Raw genomic sequence first — 21423 nt, 5'->3', positions numbered from 1 at the left:
GCAGGAGAATGCAAGCACAACTGCATGAATGTAGGGTGATAAATAACAGAATTTTCTCTAAAGATGAGTCAACATTCATTATCTCATTAGTATCTGTAGAACTATACTGCATTAGACACTGGGAATACATTAGCTATCAGGGAGCTTACAAAACATAGCTTGACTATTATGTTGAGCCCTGGTTTAAAGATGCTTAATGAATGCTAGTAAAATGAAATCAAATTTTTCAAAGGTATTATTTTTAAGTAATCTCTGGAACCAATGTGGGGTCAAGCTCACAATCCCAAGATCAAGAGTTGCATGTTCCACGGACTAACCAGTCAGGGGCCCCTGAAATAATTTTTCAAATACCACCTCATTAGATGGATATTTTCCTAAATGACTACCTTTGCAAAAACAAACAAACAAAACCTCCAAAACCCCCAATCTATTATATGTATTGATTTCTAGATCCTTCTGTAGAGAAATAGATGGTCTCCATCAAATACTGGAATTATTATTCAGTAAGAAAGAAAAATCCATTTGTAAATAACATTTCAAAAAAAAGTTAAAACACATTAAATAATACTTTTTATTTAGATGTTCATAAGGCATATCTATGAGAATGATATAAAAACATGGCATGTAATTTGATAGCAATATTTTGGAGATTACAGAGTTTTAGCAAATACCTATTACACAGTTATAAAGAAGATGACATTTTGCAAGCAGATACAAAATATCTAATGAAAGATCAAGGCAAGAAAATGAGTATAATTAATCAACAATGGAAAGTCAATTTTAACATGAATTGCACATTATACTTTAAAAACTTTTAAAGGTAGGATTTACTGCAATCTAGTTCATTGAAAGTGTTAAACAGTATCACAACAAAGAACCAAAGGCCAGAATGGATTAGTTTTGATTTCATACAAAGAAACCCAAATATACAGTGGGTCAAATATAGGAAAGGGAGTTGAATAGTGAAGGAGTCAAGATCTTTCTAGTTTCTAACTGGCATTCCTTAGGGTGTGGCCTCGGTCCTCTAGGGCATTTGCCAGGCCTCCTGTTGTAGCCACAGTTCCGGCAGCAAAATGGAGGAATATGACGAAAAGCACTTGCTGTTTTCTTTGAAGAGATTTCTAGGAAGCCACCCCTACGTCCCCCTCCAACTCACTGGCCAACACTCAGTCCCATTGGGATACCTAACTACCAGGGCAGCGGAGTAATGTGATGGGCAGCAGCTTTTAAAGAAGTAGGGTGGGGACGCCTGGGTGGCTCAGTTGGTTAAGCAGCTGCCTTCAGCTCAGGTCATGATCCCAGCGTCCTGGGATCGAGTCCCACATCGGGCTCCTTGCTCGTCAGGGAGCCTGCTTCTCCCTCTGCCTCTGCCTGCCATTCTGTCTGCCTGTGCTCGCTCTCTCTCCCTCTCTCTCTCTCTGACAAATAAATAAATAAAATCTTTAAAAAAAAAAAAAAAAAAAAAAAAAAAAGAAGTAGGGTGGACACTGGGAGACAACATCCAGTCCCGGTGCAGGCTGGATATCTGCAAAGCCATGAAAGACTTTCAAGGAAAACCTTCAGAGGATACTTCCTTGAAGTTGGCAATTTGAAAATCAAATGAAAGCACCTGTTCTGGTGATTTAATTTAGTCTATCCAGCTACCGGGAGAATCCTATATGTATAGTCTGCCCTAATTTCGGATGACTGCATGAAAGCCAATGATTTGGAAAGTTAAAAGAAATCTCAGTATGTATGCATGTTAGGCTGAACTAAATACCGTTTTGGTATTCTATGGACAGAATCTCTGAATATTAGCACTTTATAATTTTCTTGCATTAAAAAAATTGAAGAACCCATTCATTCCTGTAAAAGCCCCTGTGCAAAGGTAAGAACAACTGTGTTTCCACTAAAAGCAGTACAGGTTCATTTAGAGCAATTACATATACTGAATATTTACCAGAATTTGTTTTGCTGACTTAATGAACAATTGAGGGTAGAGCATCTCATTTTCATGACAACACATCACAAGTAGAAATCTTAACACTGAACTGAGACATGTTATACTATGTGTAGCAATGCTTTTAAGTCAGAATTCACAAAATAATTTCAACACCAAATTTTAGGCTGTTTGAATACTTACATCAAAACAGAGATTCTATAGACTGACATAGGTTCAATGTTCATAGTATTACTAAAGAAATAGTTATGAGTTACATTTTGGGGATTTTATTTAAAATATCATATAAGAAAACACATTTCACAAATAAACCTCTATTGGGGGGCAAAACTCTTTGTTCAGAATTTATTATGACATAGTTTAATGGTAAAAGGCAGTTAAAAAGAATTAAAATTTTATCATCTTATGTAAGAGATAAATAATACAAAAATCAGATATGATATATTCTTGAAGCCCTTTTACACAAATAAATTTCATAATTTGTAGTATGAATATACCTTAAATTACTATTAACAAATTAATTTTGAAAGTAAAATTCCTTAAGTCAAGATTAGGCTAATTTATAAGAAATTAATCAGGTAGTTTGATACTGGAGCTCACTAGCCAATCCTGTATGTAGCACAAAATAATTATCTCCAATAAATGCCTATAAATATAGTTTCTTCATACTTTAAAATATTTTAAAATTTAAATAAAAATCTCTACATGTAGACAATCTGGGCTAAATTTCCATATATGCTTTGAAAAATATATGTCAGCATGAATATAATCTTATTTAAACATGATTTTAAATATTCTTAATAAAGGAGACATATGAAATCTGCACACAAAAGCTAAATAGTATGATTCAGCCCATGATGATTTTCCTCTCAGGAAAAAATTACTTAGTTTTTTTGCATAGGATTAAGACTGGGTATATTTTCTACATTCTTATAATTTTCTCAGGGGCACTTCTCAAAGTACACATTAGGAAACAAACCCTACTACTTTAAAGTCCCCACCACTTTCTCACACCTAGTAAGAGCAGAATTCAGTCCTACTTCTGAGGCCAGAAAAATGACAAAAAAAAAGTGATTATGAGAAATAATGACTAAGAAAAATAATCTGGTAGAAAATGGTAAAATAAGGCAATTAAAAGTCAAATAAATAAAAGTCAATATTTCTGTACTCTTAGATAGGCTTTTAAACATTTAGAATTATAATGAATTTATTACATTTATTCTAGAACTTCAAAATTATTTCATCTTTGTAGTACTAAAAAGGAGATATTATCATTTGAAACAAAAGTTACATCCTATATACATTTTCATAAATTTTGTTTTTTCACATTTTCAAAGGCCCCATTTATCTGTAGGAGTGATAATGTTATTTGTATTATTGGCTACTTAATATACGCGTGCAGCAATATAATTCAAGAGTCCTCTAACTTTTATGAATACTTCATTCTATTTTCACATTAAATGGTGAAAGCCTGGTCTTGAGAGAGTGAAACTTGAGGAACAAATACTGAAAATATGCTGTTAATTTCACTAGTGCACTACAACAGTTTATGGGTCTTTTCCTTTAAAAGTTCTCACCCAACTGAATTCCTACTATGGACTAGCAAGTAAGCGATTATCAAGAGGGAAAGAACAGAATTAAAATAAAGAAAATGGAGAGCTCAATTAAGAAGTACAAGATACTTAAACTCACCAAGAAGAGACCGCCAGAGAATCATGAGAGATTTACCAAATTGACAAGGTGCAGCAGCAGGGAAAGAGCCAGTGGTGGGAAAGGTAGTGCCTACTAAATAAAACTCCTTCTAGGGGAGCCTGGATGGCTTAGCTGGTTAAACGTCTGACCCTTGATCTTGGTTCAGGTCATGATCAGGTTCGTGAGATCAAGCCCTGCACTGGGCCCCTGGGCGTGTAGGCTGCTTAAGATTCTCTCTCTCCTTTTCCCTCTGGTCTACCCACCCTACAAAATTCCTTCTGTTTTGGCAGCTGCATTCAGTAGTACCTCAGTGGGTAGGTTTAGAAATGTTATAATTTCAGGATATATACTTACATAATGCATATACTTGTATCTTATCTGCACCTTTCTAGTTTAATAAGGAAAGAGTAAATGGGGAAAAAATGTCGGGCATTCTAATCAAGGTTTGAACAAAATGCAATTTTAATGTGGAATGTCAGCACTGAAAAATTTTATGAATAATTTGTATAATTGTATGTCTCTAGAGTAGATTTATAATTAACCACTTTTCTTAATATCCTTCATGCTTGCAAACTGCTCCCTAACGAATGGTTGAACAGGCAGGAGGACTTCTCAGGAAGAGTAAAAGAGATGACCAACTCTACAAGGATTTTTAAAGATTCTGGAGGACCTCAGACATTCATTAAAACTGCTATGGTCCTATCTCTGCCGGAGTCCCTCACTGCGTAGGGAATCGTATGGACTGCCATGGGGCTCCAGGGTCACGTCCCAGGCAAGATCCTCTTGCAAGGTAAAGAACTGTAGATTATCCCAAAGCAATCATAAATTTATGATTGTATTATTTTCATAAATTTTTGGTACCCACAACACACTGTAAAGAATGTTAATGCCTTTACTGACAAAACAGGAAGCATCCAGACTGGCATCATGATGGTAACACACGGGGACAGAGCAGAGACAATCAGCCTGGAAATGGGAGCCTCTGAAATAGGACTGCCTAGACTTGAATGCTGGCTCTGCCTCTTAACTAACTGCATGACGTTGGGCAAATTACTTTTCTATCCTTCAGTTTTCTCATATGAAAAATGAGGATAATTACCTTTGTTAAAGGGTTGTTGTAAAAATTAACATGGGATAATACAAATAAAATGCTTAGAACAGTGCCTGGCATGTTAACATCCCTCAGTGAACGTCAGTAAAATCTTACAGCAGATAGAGTGGGGACTGGCCAGCGTGCAACAAAGTAGATCAGCTGACCAACAACTATTGGTGGGTAGACTTCATTCCTTCCCTCTAACTGGAAACAACTGTAAGATTCCTAGGCTTGGTACCATATTAGAAAAATCACTTTTGGAAGCCAAATACCATGGTCTTCTCCCTAACCAACCTAATAACATGCAAATGAAACCTCTCTGTAACAAGATAAGAAATAAAATCTTTCATGAGGTACATATTATCAGTATGCATTTCACGTCTCCATTGCATTTCAAATATAATTTCAGATTCTATTTTTTTAAATTTGTGTTTGTTCACAGGTTACACTGGTTCATACAATTAATTATATTCTTCAAAACTGATTTTATGAGAAAAATATAGGAATGTTACCATTTACCCTTACCGAGATGCTAACGTAACGTGACCCTTCTTAAAGTTAATGTGTGATTATGCATTTCTATTTCTTTAGCAATTAAATTAACAATTAAAACCTTAGGTAAGCTTCAGAAAAAAAAATATCCATTAAGTTATATTAAAACTTAAGATTCTGCTGGTTTGCAAATTTTTTCTTTTAACATTATATTGTATCTATATTATTAATCAGAAATATCTTTTGCCTGATTATGGAATACAGTTTGTTAAAATAGGAGTGTTATGGATGTGCAAAACAAAATAGACAAGTTGACAACAAAAATTCATATTGCCAAAATATGACATCTGTGAAAATTAATTTCAAGAAACTCCTACCACTAATTTGGTTGAGATCTTACTGGACAGATTTCAGCCCACATCAATTTGACAGTGCACTTGCAAATGAACATAAAGGAAGTCATAAAAACAATGGCATGAGTGGAACTCTATAATGTATCAGTGAGCACCATTTATCATCACATTACTGTAACCCTCTCCGGTGAGAGATGAGGAACTGCTCCTCCAATACCTTCTTCTAGAAATTGGCTCTTTTCCCAACCTTTTTTAATTCTCTTAAGCTTTCGGCTTATACATGGAAGGAGTAAAATAATCTTACCCAGAATTACAATTGAGGGCAAAACAAGAGCAAGAACGAAGTTGGGTGGGGTGTAAAACCGGTAGTATTCTTCTTCAAAGGCTCGTTTCCATCCATAAATTAAAACATGGAAAGTACTTATGAGCAGAGCGACATATCCAAGGGTAGACTTGGGTAGAGGAAGAAGAAAAAGAAACAGAGAATAAGGAACAAATTATTCAAACTCATAAATTAACCTATCCAGCGCCACCATATTCATAGTGTGCTAAAACTATATCTTAAATTAGTGAGCTACTCTTTGTTCTCTACTGAATTAAATAATTATAATATTTCCACAGATTCCATATATATTTATTCATGTGTTTGCACATCTTGTCTTATACAAATAAAGCCATATTGCATATAGTCTAATACTCTATTTTATTATATCAAGAATCTTTTCCTCATCATTAAATACAAAAACATGACTCAAATGCTATATAATAACCTACTGAAAGGATGTGTTATATAGTTCACTTAGTCAATCCTTTTTGTTGATCATTTACTCTGTTTCCAACTTTCCTCCACCATAAGCCCTTTTCTATATTTTGGTTTATTTCTTTAGAACTTCTTTCTTTCTTTTTTTTTTTTTTTAAGATTTTATTTATTTATTTGACAGAGATCACAAGTAGGCAGAGAGGCAGGCAGAGAGAGAGAGAGAGGAAGAAGCAGGCTCCCCGCTGAGCAGAGAGCCCGACGTGGGGCTCAATCCCAGGACCTCGGGATCACTACCTGAGCCGAAGGCAGAGGCCTTAACTGACTGAACCACCCAGGCACCCCTAGAACTTATTTCTAAAAGGGGGATTACTGGGTTTTCCTTATGGGTACTGATGAAAACTGCAAAACTTCTTTACAAAGGTTATCCCCATTTCCACCAGTTGTGGATATTTAAAAATATGTTATGTGTGTGTGTATTATATATACATACAAATATACATACATAATAAAAATTAAGTGCTGAAGAGCATTCTCCTCCCCCACATCTTTCTCCACATATATATATATATTAGCTGAAGGTAAACATGAAAAATCTTATACTGTTAGTATATAACAGGAATAGCATTTCAAACATGCGGCTTTATTGACCACATTAAATGAAATTATTAAGAGTACTTTTGCTAAGTGGGTCATAGGTGAAAATCTAAAAGGTCAGCATTCAGGGCTCCCTAAATTATTACGCTTGATTGCTTACTTTGAGAAATGGTCTCTGTAATATCACATCGGTCTAATGATGTAATGTCTAACTTCACTGGGAAAGGATCGACCCTCCAGCAGACAGTTGTTCTGTTTTGCAGCCACTCATCTCAGTTTAATGATCACTTGCCCCCATCTAACACCTTTTCTCAGAGGGCCTTCTGTCTCTTTTCAAGTGTTAAACTGACAGTTGGAAAAGTGTTTGAAGGAAAAATGAATTTAGACAGGGAGATGCCCTTAACTTGAATGAGCTCTTTAGATGACTTGAAAGAAAAAAAAAAAAGTAAATAGGCACACACAAAACAAAACAGAATTGTGTGTACTGTGAAATGCCAGTCACCCACATATTTTGCTACAGATCATTTGGATACAACCAATACTGACTTTTTTATAATATAGGTGGGGTCTGGGTTTGAGTTACATTTTACAAATATGTATATTTATTAAATAAATCTTACTGGAGGAGGTGAATGTTTATTAAAGAACACAGTGCTGTTTTGAAACACTTTTGTATATACTCATAGACACATATATACAACTAATACGCAAAATACATATATGAACAAGATTCATAAGGCTGGTTGCTTGTCATAATCCATTAGCCCAGTCACCTAATTTGCCACTGTTCATGTCTGTGTGTTTACACACACATTTCTTTTACAATATTCAGACTGACCTCCCCACTTGAATTTAAATTAATGAGATTTTTCTAGACGGATCAAAGTGACACAAAATATAAAGTAATTCTTTACTCATTGGTCGAGGAACAAATTGACTTTTGGCACTGAACTTGATCTAAGCTTACCCATCCCCACCTGCATTTTTTTCATAAAAATTTTTTTTTATTTTTTAAAAAAATAAACTTTAGCCGTAACATAGTAGGCAGTGCTATCAAAGTCTTCTAATAGAACCCTGTACTGGCTTTTGCTTACTAAACCAGAACGGTCCTAGACTAGCTTCCAGCAAATTTCACTCCCTGAGCTAGATGCATAAATGCAGCCCCAAAGGCACTCTTTTATAAGAAGCATATTTAAAATTAAACTGTACCTAACACTTAAATTCTATGCCACCCAACCTCTCACCAAAAAAACCCAGGTACCTGAATAAAACTGAATTCCCTCCAGTTTAAAGCATTGCTCACTGACGGGATAGAGGTGACTGCCAGGAGGGACAGTAAGCCAAGGCTCATTATGCCAAAGGAGATATACATTTCAATTCTCCAGACTTCTTCCTCGTTCCAAGAGTTTTCAATATTTGCATGAACCTAAGGAGAGCAAATGTGAATTTCCTTTATTTGGCAGAATAGTCACAGAGATTCAATACAGTTTCACTCCTGGCATAAGAATACCTCATATATGGACATATTTAAGCTGTATTTTTTCAATGTAATAGCCTGGAATGGAGAACGTATTACCTGATGGTATTGTGCCAGGTGTGGGGAAAAGAGAAGGGAGAGTTAAATAGAAGGAGGTCTAAGAGTCTCTCTTTCCTTACATACGTGCAAGGGGGTGGGAAAATCTGCCACCTACGCTGTCCTACATCACAGTTACAGGGAGTCTGGAGTCCCAAGACCAGGAATGCCAAGTGGTTGGTCCCAAGGTGACAAAAAGAAATAAGTACTGGCAGTTAGACTTAGTTTTGAGGTACTTTTCTAAGTTGGTTTAAACTCAGTTGAATATTTTGGGTACATCCTGGCTTTAGATCAACTTAGAATACGGGAAGAGAATTTCTAAATTACGTCTTTATCTTCCTCTCTCACTTGAAGAATATTTGTATGTACTTTACCTCTTTTTTTCCTTCTTTCTTTTCCTCAGGAAGCTGAGATTTCCCTATGGATAAAGTCATACTGAATGCAAATATTTATTCTCTTGAATTGGCTCATTGATAAATTTTTCCAACTGTCCAATTGCTTCATTCCTCTATAGTACTTTTCCAAATGTTTTTTCCTTACACTGATAATACATATATAATCAAGTCAGACTTGATAACTCCGAATGTGTGGTATTCTGCATAGAGACTGCTTTCAGAATTGTCTATTTACATGTGATGGTATAATTAGAGTATAAATCAAAGGTTGGACTCCCTGGGCTAAAGCTTTATTTATTTTTAAAAAATATTTTATTTATTTATCCGTGAGAGACAGAGAGAGAGAGAGAGAGAGAGGGAGGCAGAGGCAGAGGCAGAGGGAGAAGAAGGCTCCCCATGGAGCAGGGAACCTGATGTGGGACTTGATCCCAGAACCCTGGGATCATGACCTGAGCTGAAGGCAGATGCTTAACTGACTTAGCCACCCAAGTGTCCCTAAAGCTTTAAGTATCTATTCATGCATAACAGATTCTAACTTAACAAAGTTTCACTCTGTCCAGTTGTAATTAACCAAACAAATGAAATTAAAAAAAAAAAAAGCTACTTCTGAGCATTAGGCCCCCAGAACAATTATACCAACATCCTGAAAAAAGCCATAGAGCTCTTCTGTGAAAAAAAGGCTCTTATTATCTTGTTTTATGTCTATATCACAATACAGAACAGCAACATACCTCAGTAGACCCAGAGCTTCCAACCTGCACCTATATGGCCTCCCAATTCATTCATTCATCCCACAAATACACTTTGTGAGTGCCTTACTGTGTGCCAGGCATAGTTCTAGGCATTAGGCATCTATCAGTGAACAAAGCAGACAAAGGTCCCTCCTCTCATGAACTTACATTCTGCTGAGAGGACACAGACAGTAAAGACAATAAACAAGGGGAACGTGTGTATTAGGAGGTGGTAAATGCTATTGAAAAAAGTGAGAGTAGAGCAGAGTAGGAGGGTGAGAGGGGCGGGGGGGGGGCGGGGGGGTTGAGGCAGATGCAGGTGGCAGAATTTAAAATGGTGTCCAGGCTCCGCCTCTGTGAAGAGGTGAGATCTACACCAACAACTTCAGGACCAGTGAGGGAGCTGGTGGGGCAGATATCAAAGCCTAAGGATTCAGTTCAGAGAAGAGGTGTTTTTAGAGACATAATGGCTTAAATAATATCAATTCACTAATATTTTTTCACATTATTTTAGGTTGAAACTGTTGAAACAGGCATAAGTACCAAGCGCTGCACACTTGGATCAGGGTGCCTTGGTTCCTTATGAAATGCAAAGCTCCCATTTGTTTGGGTGCAGTGTCCTCGGCTGTCCCTGGGAAATGCTATGTCAAGTAGCATCAGTGAAACCCTTTATATTACATTTGCTGAATGCACATTACTGAGGAAAATTACCCTCCACTCCTCCACCAAATGCCTTGCATGAAGCTTTCTGGGAGATGTTCTTACAGATCTAAGTGCTACAAAGGTTCACATGAGGACCTAAAGCTTCACTGGAGTATTTTCCTTTCTCTTTTTGATAACAAAAGCCTTGTAAATGTACGTCTCCTCATCTTGGCTTCCTATCCTGTTTTGTATTTTCAGTGGTTCTAATTTTGTCACATATGTTTACTGAGAGTTGCCTTATCATTTCACAGAACAGGGCCAAATTAAACATTGAAATACCTTTTTAATGCTAAAAGCAATCACTGCAGTCATAACATTAAAAAGAGAGAGAGAGAGACTGAAAAAACCTACTAACCCTTTATTTCTATTGTTCTTCTTTAAAGGAAGATGTATAGTACCAGCTTTTATCCTAAATGATTTTGAATCGGCCACACAATTCTTAGACAGAAACACTGTATAAAGAATAATTCTTCCCTCTCCCTAAATATGCCAAAATTTCGATTACAAGGTCTGTAAAACTTGACAGTATTTTAAATCTCACATTTTACAGATTATACTGATAAGGAAATTTACTAGTATCCGATGAATAACAAGCACGTTCCATACCTGCTGATAAGCCATGTTGAGAAACAAGTATCTCTCTGACCTTCTCATTGGTAAGCAGAGGCTGTAGGCAACGTGGACTGAAGCGAAGAAAAAGCTTAGTAACCCAAGCTGTTTTCTGCACTGTAGCCAGGTCTCCAACCAAGGCGGAAATTTCCTATACTTGGTGCCATAATAAAGCTGATAAGCAGCTGCCAGGAGACCTGCCAGGTATACCAGGGACAGCAAAGTAATGGCAACTATGGGCAAGGTCTTATTCACAATCTCGATAGGAATCTTATAAAAATCACTCTGCTGGTTTCTAGCGTATGGATGTATCACATCTCTGACAAAGGAATAAAGAAAGAAAAACGTGGCTAGGCTTATGGCAACCACCACTGGCCCTCTCCAGAGAGTAAAGAGTCGCAGGGGTAAATTTTCAATCTCCCTAGCTGATGATAATGATCCCAAGTCAACAGGAATGAAATTCAGCTGACGGGCAAGTTCAATAACCTGTTGTCGAGCTTGAATGTTGTTGCTGCATATATAGACCTGTGGCAAAAACGAAAGACTCATCGTTACTATTGTTTATAAACATAGTGATGTTTACAAACTTCACTTCCCCTATGGAGCATGTGATGAGCTTGAGTGATACAAAAAGTTAAGGAGATAAAGCATTTATTAACATGTTAATCTTTTTATTAATAGGTTAAAGCAGTGTCATAGAAATGACAAAGACCTTGCTACCTATGATGACATGAAAATAAAATGCAGAAAAATCCTGCTGGAACCTGGGATCAGGACGTCCTCAGGGGAAGGAAGGAGGAGTAAAGAAAGGTTTCCAGAATGTGTGGTTCAGCAGCAGTGGCAAGGTAAGGTCTAGATGGAGTTTGGGCTGCTGGCCATCCACTGCCCACCCCAGCTCTCACTCCCACAGGAATTGGAGTGCACTTGGCTCCCCGGGGTTCCGAGGACAATATCTAGTTCTAGGATCGCAGTGATTGTCTCATAGAGGCATTACAAGCACTATCCTTTATAGACATTCAGCAAGAGAGTAGATGGGCATAGACTCTGGATGGTTGAATCTACAAATAAAAATCTCTAACTTATGTCACGATGTTGTACTATTTATAAGATTTATCTTTGGCTTAAAAACCGATCCACCAAGGGTCTCTGAGAAACCATGAGTAATCTCAAGTTATTATTATATCACTTCATGAATCAGAATATGAAATTGTTTCATCTGTAAATAAGGATACTATACCTGTGTGGAGGAAAAATGGTATTATAAAGCTTGGTTAATTTAAATGGTAAAGCAACGGCCATTATCTAAGACTAAGGTATTACTGCTGTATAATGAAGTGATGGGTGAGGGTGACTTTCAAACTACCCAGACCTCTTTGATATATTATTGTAGCTGGGAATTCAACAAATACCTGTTGAACAGAAATTCACTGCTGAAGTGAGCCACTATTACTCTCATTCAGGCCTAGAAAAATATTGTCAAGTCTCTGGGTAATGTTTGGGGAAAACAAATTCCTAAATATATCCCTGAAGATGTTTATATAAGGTCTCTGGAATAGACCACACTGAAATATTTGCATGCTAAAACCTGCATTATGCTGACAATATAGAGCTCTTTGGGTTATTAATCTTACCTAACGTTAGCCAGATGAATAACAAAGTCTATATTGTGACACAAATGTTCGTGAACTTCTAAAATGGAGTGGGAAGAATACCTATGTTCTAAAGAAATAAAGAAAAGCATTCTAAATTAATTTATTACAGCTGTGACAATGCTGAGCTTTTATTAAATTTCTTATTAAAAACACTGTAATAAAATTTAACTATAAATATAGCCTATAAACTATAAGATTTATTTAAACTTAAATACATTTAAAATACATTTAATTTATAAACCTAAAAGTGTAAATCAAACATTAGTCACAAAGGCAGAAGGACTATGGAATACAAATGAAACTATTTCTGTAGCTCACTTTGAATTCAATTCCATATTTTTTGTAGTTGTTAAAGAATTAAAATTACCACAATTATGGGCAAAGGATTAAATTTAGGTTTCTCCCTAGTTTGTTTGGTGTGTATCCATTCCTAAACTTTGATGGATATCCAAAAGGAAAAAGGATTTAGAAATAGCCTCTGGGAAAGCTGGGAAGTATATAATCGTTTACTGGTCTTCCAAATTAAAGACTCGAAAGTGAATGGTTATCATGACCTGATACGCCATGTATAGTGATACAATACTTGAATTCATTTTCTAAGGCATTGAATCTATGGCATGAACTGTCTTTATGAACAAAAATAATTTAAGTATCTTATTATCATGCTTACCTATAATGCATAACTACACCTCTAAAAGATTTCTAACATGCAGTATTTTATGTGTTTACTTATAAAAGCTCCCGTTCCATAAAGGCATTGATGGAGCTCCCCATCTGCTTTATTTTCAAGTTGAACTAGATAGAACCCATACACTAAAAAAGAAACTAAGAAATCCAATCTGCCTCCCACACAGATTAAAATCTACACCTTAAATAAAACAAACGGCACTATTTTAAATTCTACGAGTAATCTTCATAAAATAAAAAGGCACTTCTACAGCCTTCTTCTTGAGGATCATACTAAGTAGTGTGTCATACACAGATGGAACACTGTTAGCAGACAGCTGCCAGGAAGAAGGAGGAGGAGGGGGAGGTGAGTTGGGAAGATAGAGAGAGGTAGAAAAAAGATGTGTTTGTTATTGTTTCAAGTTTTGAGGAAGCCAGGAGAGATTCAACACAGTGGGTCCCATTATTCGTCAGCCAACTTTGCCCTTTCCGGAATTAGCTGGTTATGACAGGAAAGTCCAAGTAATTTTCTCAGCCTTCCACCTTATTTTATCGGGGTAGAAATGTACCTTTACAAGGTCAGGACATGAATTTTCAGGGGCTCAAATATGGTTTTCAAAACGAGAATCAGTGGAGAGTGTGAGAATTTGGCTTTTAAATGTATGACATTTGTGTTACTACTTAAATACAAGATACCAGATAAATACCAATAAAACTGGGGATTGAGAAGTACAAACTTCCAGTTATGAAATAAGTCAGTCATGGAAATGAAAAGTACGGCATAGGGAATGTAGGCAATAGTATTGTAGTGATATTGTGTGGTGACAGATGGTGACTGCTCTTCTCGTGGTGAGTCCCGAGTGATGTACAGAATTGTCGAATCATGATCTTACATACCTGAAACTAATAGAACACTGTATGTCAACTCTACTTCAGTTATTTAAAAAAAAAGAAATTAAAATTAAAAAAATTAAAAATAAAATACATACCTGCCGGCTGGCATCCTTGGGTCCTAACTGAAGTGCCCAAGCCGAGACAACATTAAAGCCTTTGACAATCAGGGAATCCGGGAATAATGAAGCCAAATATTCAGCATTGGATTCTGGGTATTGGTTTATCCTCATGTTATTGCTCACATCAATCAGGATTTTACCCACAAGCAGATGTCTGAGGTCCCAAAGGGAGGTGTAATGTTCTCTATGTATAGCAACAAATATTATATTTGTTTTTGTGAGAGCATCTTCGTGATGAGTGACATCTACCACATGAGGGAAGAATTCGGAAGCAAACTTGGGATTTCTGCTTCCTATAACTACATGATAGCCACACCTAATAAGTCGAATCGTCAGCGATTTGGCAAAATCCCCACTTCCAATTACACCCACAGTGACCTTCCTTGCATCTTTGATACCATTTATGCCATTTGGCAAAAAAGTTTCGCTAAGGTTCTTAGGGCTTCCCATCATTGAGATCGATTCCATGATACAGGCTCTTTCAAGATCTCCAGAGATATCCTAGGGGAGAGAAAATAAAATCCTCATCAATTACCGATTACCAATCATTCATCCTCTTCCAGACATCATAATAATACCCCTCATTTCTGGAGGTAAAATATTTTGGCAAGCTCTAAAAATTAGAGCCCAGCGAGACACAATTTGTAAGCTGAAAGAGACTGTCAGAATAGAAAAATGAACTGTCACAAAGTTGATATGCTAAAGTGGAGCTTCTAAAATTTTAATATACACATGAATCACCCGAGAATCTTGTTAAAATGCAGATCCTGATTCAGTAGTTCTGGAGTGAGACCCAAGATTCTCCCTTTCTAACAAGGTGATGCCAGTGCTGCTGGTCTCCTGACCTCTCTTTGAGCAGCAGAGCACAAAAGGCAAGAGACTAAAGTTTTCACCTAGAATTTTAAAAAATTTTTCTAAAAACAAAATTCTACCAAGTCAAGTGGGTCAGAGTGGCCAGTCAGAAATGCCACTAGAGGTGGAGGGGACAGTGCTAGCGTGTGAGGGTATGTATGACAACAGAAGACACAGACGCCACAAAAAAACTCCATTTAAAACTGGCTTGATTCATTCAGGGTGGATTCTATAAATTGTCCTAAATACCTCAATAGCTAAGGAGTAACTTTATTATTAGATGAGAATAAGATAAATTGGTTAATAAAAAATGAACTCCCTGGCATTTAAGTAATATTTTAAGAAAAACAGGCTTCACAATATAACAAGGATGAATTAAATACCACTGACTTCTATCATTCACTCTATATTCTATAATTTATTGAGAAAGACAGTTTTCCAGTGAAAAGGGGGTTAGCAATGTTTTTATGGTCTTAAATTACACAATACTTATGAAGGCTTTTCCTTCCCCCTTTGATTTGTGGGCTTCATAGAATACGATGCACTTCTGTTCCCTGAAAAAAACTGTCAAATTCTCTTTTACTTAAGTGACTAACATCTGAAATATTGATATTTGTAATAACTTGCTCAAGAAGACCACATCAGATGGCCATGAATCAGTGTCGTTGTTGGATCTGAACAAAAAATACTCTGCCGTTCCATCCCCATTGCACAATTTCTTTTATGCTTACAGCAGATGTGGCTCACCACAGAGGACTTAATGGATTTTACAGGAACAGGTAGAATGCTTCAAAAAACATGTTTTGGGGATTTTTCCTAAGAAAAATTTAAAATTTCGACTAGAGACAGAAAAACTCAACTTTTACCCTACAAATGGGTCACAATGGCTCCAAAAAAACCTGTTAAACCTTCTTTAGGAAAACAATAATAATATTACCTAATACTCATATAGCACATTCTGTGTGCCAGCTGTTTGTGCTTTTTTGATAACGGACTAAATCCCACGGCCACTCTATGAGATAGATGCTAATATTGTCATGCCCATTTAGAAGATGAGGAAACTGAGACACGCAGGAAATGACTAATTAATTTGTTCAAGGGGATGAGTGCGAAAGTCAGGGAGCTGGGATTAGAACCCAGGCAGTCCAGCTAAGGCACATGTCACTTTGGTGCAGGTAAAGAATTTAAGAAAGGGGTTTTTTCTTTGGGGAGGTGTGGGAGGGGCAGGCTGGTGAACAGTGATGGTTGTGCTCGGATTAATATATTCTCCGTCTCTGGCCGTGGTTCACTCCTCAGCATTACCTAGTGATCTTAATGTCTAACTCAGATCCTAGGAAAGGAGAAAACACACTATTTTTGAATCTATTACACGTTTCATTTCACACTTTTTAAGACAGAAGGGGTGGTAATTATTTGCTTCCCATGCAAATGGGAAAGCCAGGCAGAGGTCAGAGGCACCAGAGTAAAAGAAAACATCAACATCCTCTTAGAGGTATCATGGGCTCTCTTGGGCATCAAGAGGAGTTAAAGGAATCAGAAGTCATTAAATCAATGCTCATTTCATTCAACGATCCAGGGTGAACTGGCCAACTTACCCCTCATTATAGATGTTGCCTAAGGGGGAAGAGAGTTACCAGACTCACACACAGGAACCCAAGTGTCTACCTGTACCCCAGCCGGAACTCTGAGTAGAGATTGTGGCAACTCCCAAATAGAATTGCCCCATTGGCTTTCAAACACACAGGAAGAAGAGCACGAGGTTTGCTCACTCTGCCTGGTGCTCTGGGTGTCACAGCAGGTCCTACCCCTTGAGCAAGTGGAGAGGCAGAATTGTAATCTCAGAGCTGTTTCCTCCCAAAGGGGAGAACGGCTTTCTAAAGCAGTGGTTCTCAACTCCAGCTGCAAACTGATGTGACCCGAGGAGCTTTAAAACACAGTGATACCTAGTCACCTCCACCCAGATTTTTGTTTAAGTGGTCTGGAGTCCAGCTTGGGCATCAGGATTTTTTTTTTTTTTTTTAAAGATAATCGGGTGTTTTAACACAGCCACGTTTGAAAACAACTCTACTAAAAGATTCAGGATTCAAGCCAATACGGTTTGAATAGTTTGGTATTTGGAAATAACAAATGCGGCTCTTTGATCCTCAGTTATGCTCATTTTTGCACTGTCGCTTGTAATAATGAAAAATAACACTAGCCAGAGAGTAACAGTTGCCACGAATGCAGGAAGCTGAGGACAAGGCCTGCCGCCCCTCCTTCTCTCCTCCTCTGGCAGAAGCAGCATCAGAAGGACCACTCACTGTTTTGCAATTTCCCTTTCTCCACTTTCTGTAAAGGTCAGTACCATTCCTTAAAATGTGTCATCCCACTGCACAGGATACTTTGTTCCTGTTGTTTCATAACATGCAAAATGGTCATAACATCCCAGAATGGTCCAGAGATGGTATCTTATCTTTCTGTCTGACAAGGGGCTCCAGCTGTCCAGACATCAGAGGCGCTGCTGATCGGAGGGGATGGGTTTCCTAGTGGACTGACTTGCTTTAGAATGCTGCCTACCAAATTCCCACGTGAATATGATCACCTGAGATCTTGTTAAAATGCACATTCTGATTCTTTATGTCTGGCGTAAGGCTTCAGATGCTGTGTTCCTCTCAAGCTCGCAGATGATGCCCCTGGTCCTAGTGGTTCATGGGCCACACTCTGACTAGCAAGGCCCTAGAGTCTCTCTACCTTTTCATTGGATGCTATTCCCAGGTAATACAGACTAAAGAATTGAGAAGACTATGGAAAGTTCTGTTTTTGAAGTATTGAGGAAAAAGGACAGTCTTTGGCTTCGGGAATCTCCTTGTTTTCTGAGTCTGTTTCCTTTGTTACATGGAAAACAAAGAGGTTGTACTTGACTCCAGCAGTCCAATACTAAAACCCCTTTTGTTTCCAAGTTTTAAAGCTATATAATAATAGTAATGTCACGACTTTATATTTAACACTGTGACACTTCAACTTTATGAGCTTGATTTAAAAGTGTGATTTCAGTAGCACATGGGTTCCTTGAAATTTCAAGATTACAGTTTTCTTGAATGGCCATTTGACCTGCTGTTTGCATTTAATCAAGTATACCATCAGGGTCAAAGGATTATACTCAGCTACACGGCCTCCTAAGATTTTGCTTAGAAGGGTTTCGTTGACATTCCTCTGGCTGAATGGCAGCTGTTATGCTATATAACTAGAACCTATTTTGTTTCATATACAAACATCCAGGGCATTAATTTTTAGATGATAGTAACTCTGAAAGGGACTGTCCTCAGAGATCTAGATGACATCTACAACCTGATCATTTAGAGAGGTCAAGAAACTGTAATCCCCCAGGGCCACGAGATGGGGTAAGTATATTTTTGACTTTGCAAGGCCACATCTGAACCTTTCTTCTCCTCTCCTACAGACACTCAGCTCCTTTGAGGTTTGGGGAAACCTCATAAAACCTCCCTCTAAGCACTGCTATCATCTACTGACTTCTAGCTTACTCTTGATCATTAGTGACTTTGACATACATAGTTTTACACACATAGTGTTCCTCTCTGTGCCAGCCAAGTTATCCTTCTCCAGGATGTCTTCATTCAAATGGCTAAGGCATTCAACCTCATGGCCTCTTGTTTCCAACAGTTAGTCATCAAAAACAATTCATCTCTGCTCACCCCACTCAGTCATTCACTTTCTGACATCTCCAAACACTATCTCGGAGCCTTCCAATAATCTTAGTCAAATAGTTGCAGTGATGATTCAAGTTAGCAGAACAGACCTGATGCTTTGATCCACTATTTTCTCACTCTCCATCAACCTCCTCCTGATTTCTCTTTACCCACCCTAGACTCCATAGCATATAGTTATGGGCACTTGCTTAAAAAGATCAACTCTTGTTAAGGACTAAATGCTTGTGTTCCCCTGCAACCTGCCACCTCAAATTCTACTAAAATCCTAACTTCCAATGGGAAAGTATTAGAAGGTGTAGACTTTGGAAGGTGATCAGGTCATGAGGGTACGACCCTCTTGAATGGAATTAGTGCGTTTATAAAATAGACCTCAGAGAGCTCTTTCTATCTTTCTGCCACGTGAGGATAGCAACATGACAGTCTATGAACCAGGAAGTGGGTCCCCACCAGACACTGAATCTGCCCTGTTAATAAGAATAAATATTCTTTGTTGTTGAATGTATCAAAAGATGTGAGATCCAAAAGGGATGGACTAGGTCTATAGGTAAGATCCCTCTCTTTGCTGATCAAGACATGGCATCAAGTGAGTAAGTAATAGGTCAATGTCATGGTTACCGGTGGAACACAGAATAGCCTCTCCTGATGTCCTGACTGTGTCCTTTTTCGAAACTGCAGTCCTAGTCTTTCCAACTTCTGAGGTACCTTCCTTCTCACCTTCCTTACTCATTTATGATCCTTTCTTTAAAAATGTATTTTGCTTCATCTGTGCTACTTTTTCAGTATTAGAATATAATTATGCTCGTTCACTACAAGTATATTTCCCATGTCACCAGTAAAACAAAAAGTGACTCAAATACAGCTTTTCATTTCTTTTTTGCACAGTTAGCTCAATTTATCATTGTTTATATTGTTTCAACCTTCTCCCACCCCCCAAAAAAGACTGACTAGCTAAGTGAAAGAAATGGCAAATCATTTCTAAAGAGACTGCAAGATGTCTGGGATGGATATTGTTCTTCTGTAAATAGCTTTTAAGCTTGGAAACAACAGACAGGAGAGATGCAAAGTAAAACAAACAAACAAACAAACAAACAAAAAAACACACAGACTCACTAAAAGAAAAAAATAAACAGAGGAGATCAACGCAAACTAGAAATGATAAAGGTTAAAAGGCTGTGTGGGGGTGGGGCCAGGTAGGGCGGCTGGGAGGAGGTGGTTTGGAGAGAATTTTAAGGGTTCCCAGTAGTGGGGCTCTTACTAGCACTCAGCCTCAATCTTGAGAGTGGGGGAAGGGGCCGGAGTTCAAATCCTACTTCTCCCAGTTTCATCCATTACAGTGATGAGTGATAATTAACTATGGCTCGGAATAAGTTTTTCCATCTAAGAAATGAACTGCCTGAGGAGTAAAAACTGACACCAATCCTTCTCTGAGGAAGGGGTGGGGAAGATAATAAACGGAAATCTCTGGACAAAATTTTCTTTATGGCTCTGCTCTATTTTAAGAGCAAGATTTTTAGGGCATAATTTTCAACAAGTTTTGGCTGAGGCTGAACACAGGGCTTAAAGATAATTTAGGACACTTCAAAGAAGAGGCCAATTACCTCCGAACACATAATGGCCTAAACACACCGGGGTCGCATAATTGGCTAATAAACAAAATGACTACTGGAAATACTTTTTCGCAAAGCCGCGCTGCATGATATTCTGGGAGATGCGCTGCGTGAACCCAAAGTGGTAGCTAGACTATCAGGAAGGCGAAGGTAACCTGCACGTCCTTTTCCTGTGGGCACATCCTACCTGGGACGTTGTCTCTCCTGGCCTCCTTTTTCCTGGGCCCAACCTCAGGACTTTCTGGGGAGCATGTGGAAGACCAAGAGGAGTAGAAGGAACAATCGATGAAACAGACACCCTTCCCCACCCTTCCCACTCCCCACCTCTAGGTGCCCGGAGATCAGTAACGAGCCCGCAGAGGGCGCGGAATCCGGGAAGGACTGATGCAGCGTGTGGCGACCACTGCATCTTGACCCTCAACTCCGCCTCCGTCACCTGGTCTCGCGCTCCTACCCGACCCGCTCACCTCTGCGCCCCCCACGCCGGGATGGGGTGAGCCTGGCGGCTCTCCGGGCGCGGCGCCGACTCCCCCAGGGGCCTTCCCGGGCACCAGGGCCTAGGGACCGCGCCTCCGCCCGGCGGCTGCAGGGTGGCTGCCGCGGCGGTCGCGCTCCGGTGGCTTCCCCGCCTCCCCTAGCTGGATCGCGTATTGCTGGAGAGGAGGAGGAGGAGGAGGAGGAAGAGGAGGGAGGCGAGTTGGAGGCCCGCCTCGCAATGACGCGCCGCTAGGTGCTGCGCGCGGGGAGGGCGCCGAGCTCCTTGTCAGACCCGGAACGCCGACTGGAGGGCCGGGCCGGCGGAGGTGCGGAGCGGTGCGGCGCCGGGAGTTCGGAGAGGCCCGGGAGGACTGGGAGAGAGCTGGGGAGGACTGCGATCGCCGACCCTTGCAATCAGTGCGGCCGGGAGCCCGGCTGCTTCGCTCCAGCTTTGAGTATCCCCTGGACTGGGAGCTGCGGAGTATCCGCCTCTTGCTTGTGCCCCCCCATCAGCCG

At 38.9% G+C, this 21423-nt stretch overlaps 1 protein-coding gene across 1 annotated transcript; it reads right to left on the bottom strand.

Annotated features, from left to right (window-relative positions):
* Positions 1 to 4779: 4779 nt before the first annotated feature.
* On the bottom strand, positions 4780 to 20936 carry LOC111147399 (STEAP2 metalloreductase). The gene is made up of 5 exons (XM_022503407.1): positions 20898 to 20936; positions 14241 to 14765; positions 10931 to 11458; positions 8185 to 8349; positions 4780 to 6021 (listed from the first exon to the last, which is right to left on the bottom strand). Exons 2-5 carry the CDS (start codon positions 14730 to 14732, stop codon positions 5734 to 5736), a joined length of 1473 nt encoding a protein of 490 aa, XP_022359115.1. The 5' UTR covers positions 14733 to 14765; positions 20898 to 20936; the 3' UTR covers positions 4780 to 5733.
* Positions 20937 to 21423: the final 487 nt, after the last annotated feature.

The sequence above is a fragment of the Enhydra lutris genome, unplaced genomic scaffold, assembly GCF_002288905.1.
Source record: "Enhydra lutris kenyoni isolate GAN:26980312 unplaced genomic scaffold, ASM228890v2 scaffoldscaffold16, whole genome shotgun sequence".
NCBI classification, from domain to species: domain Eukaryota; kingdom Metazoa; phylum Chordata; class Mammalia; order Carnivora; family Mustelidae; genus Enhydra; species Enhydra lutris.
This window is presented reverse-complemented; position numbering and strand designations above follow the sequence as displayed.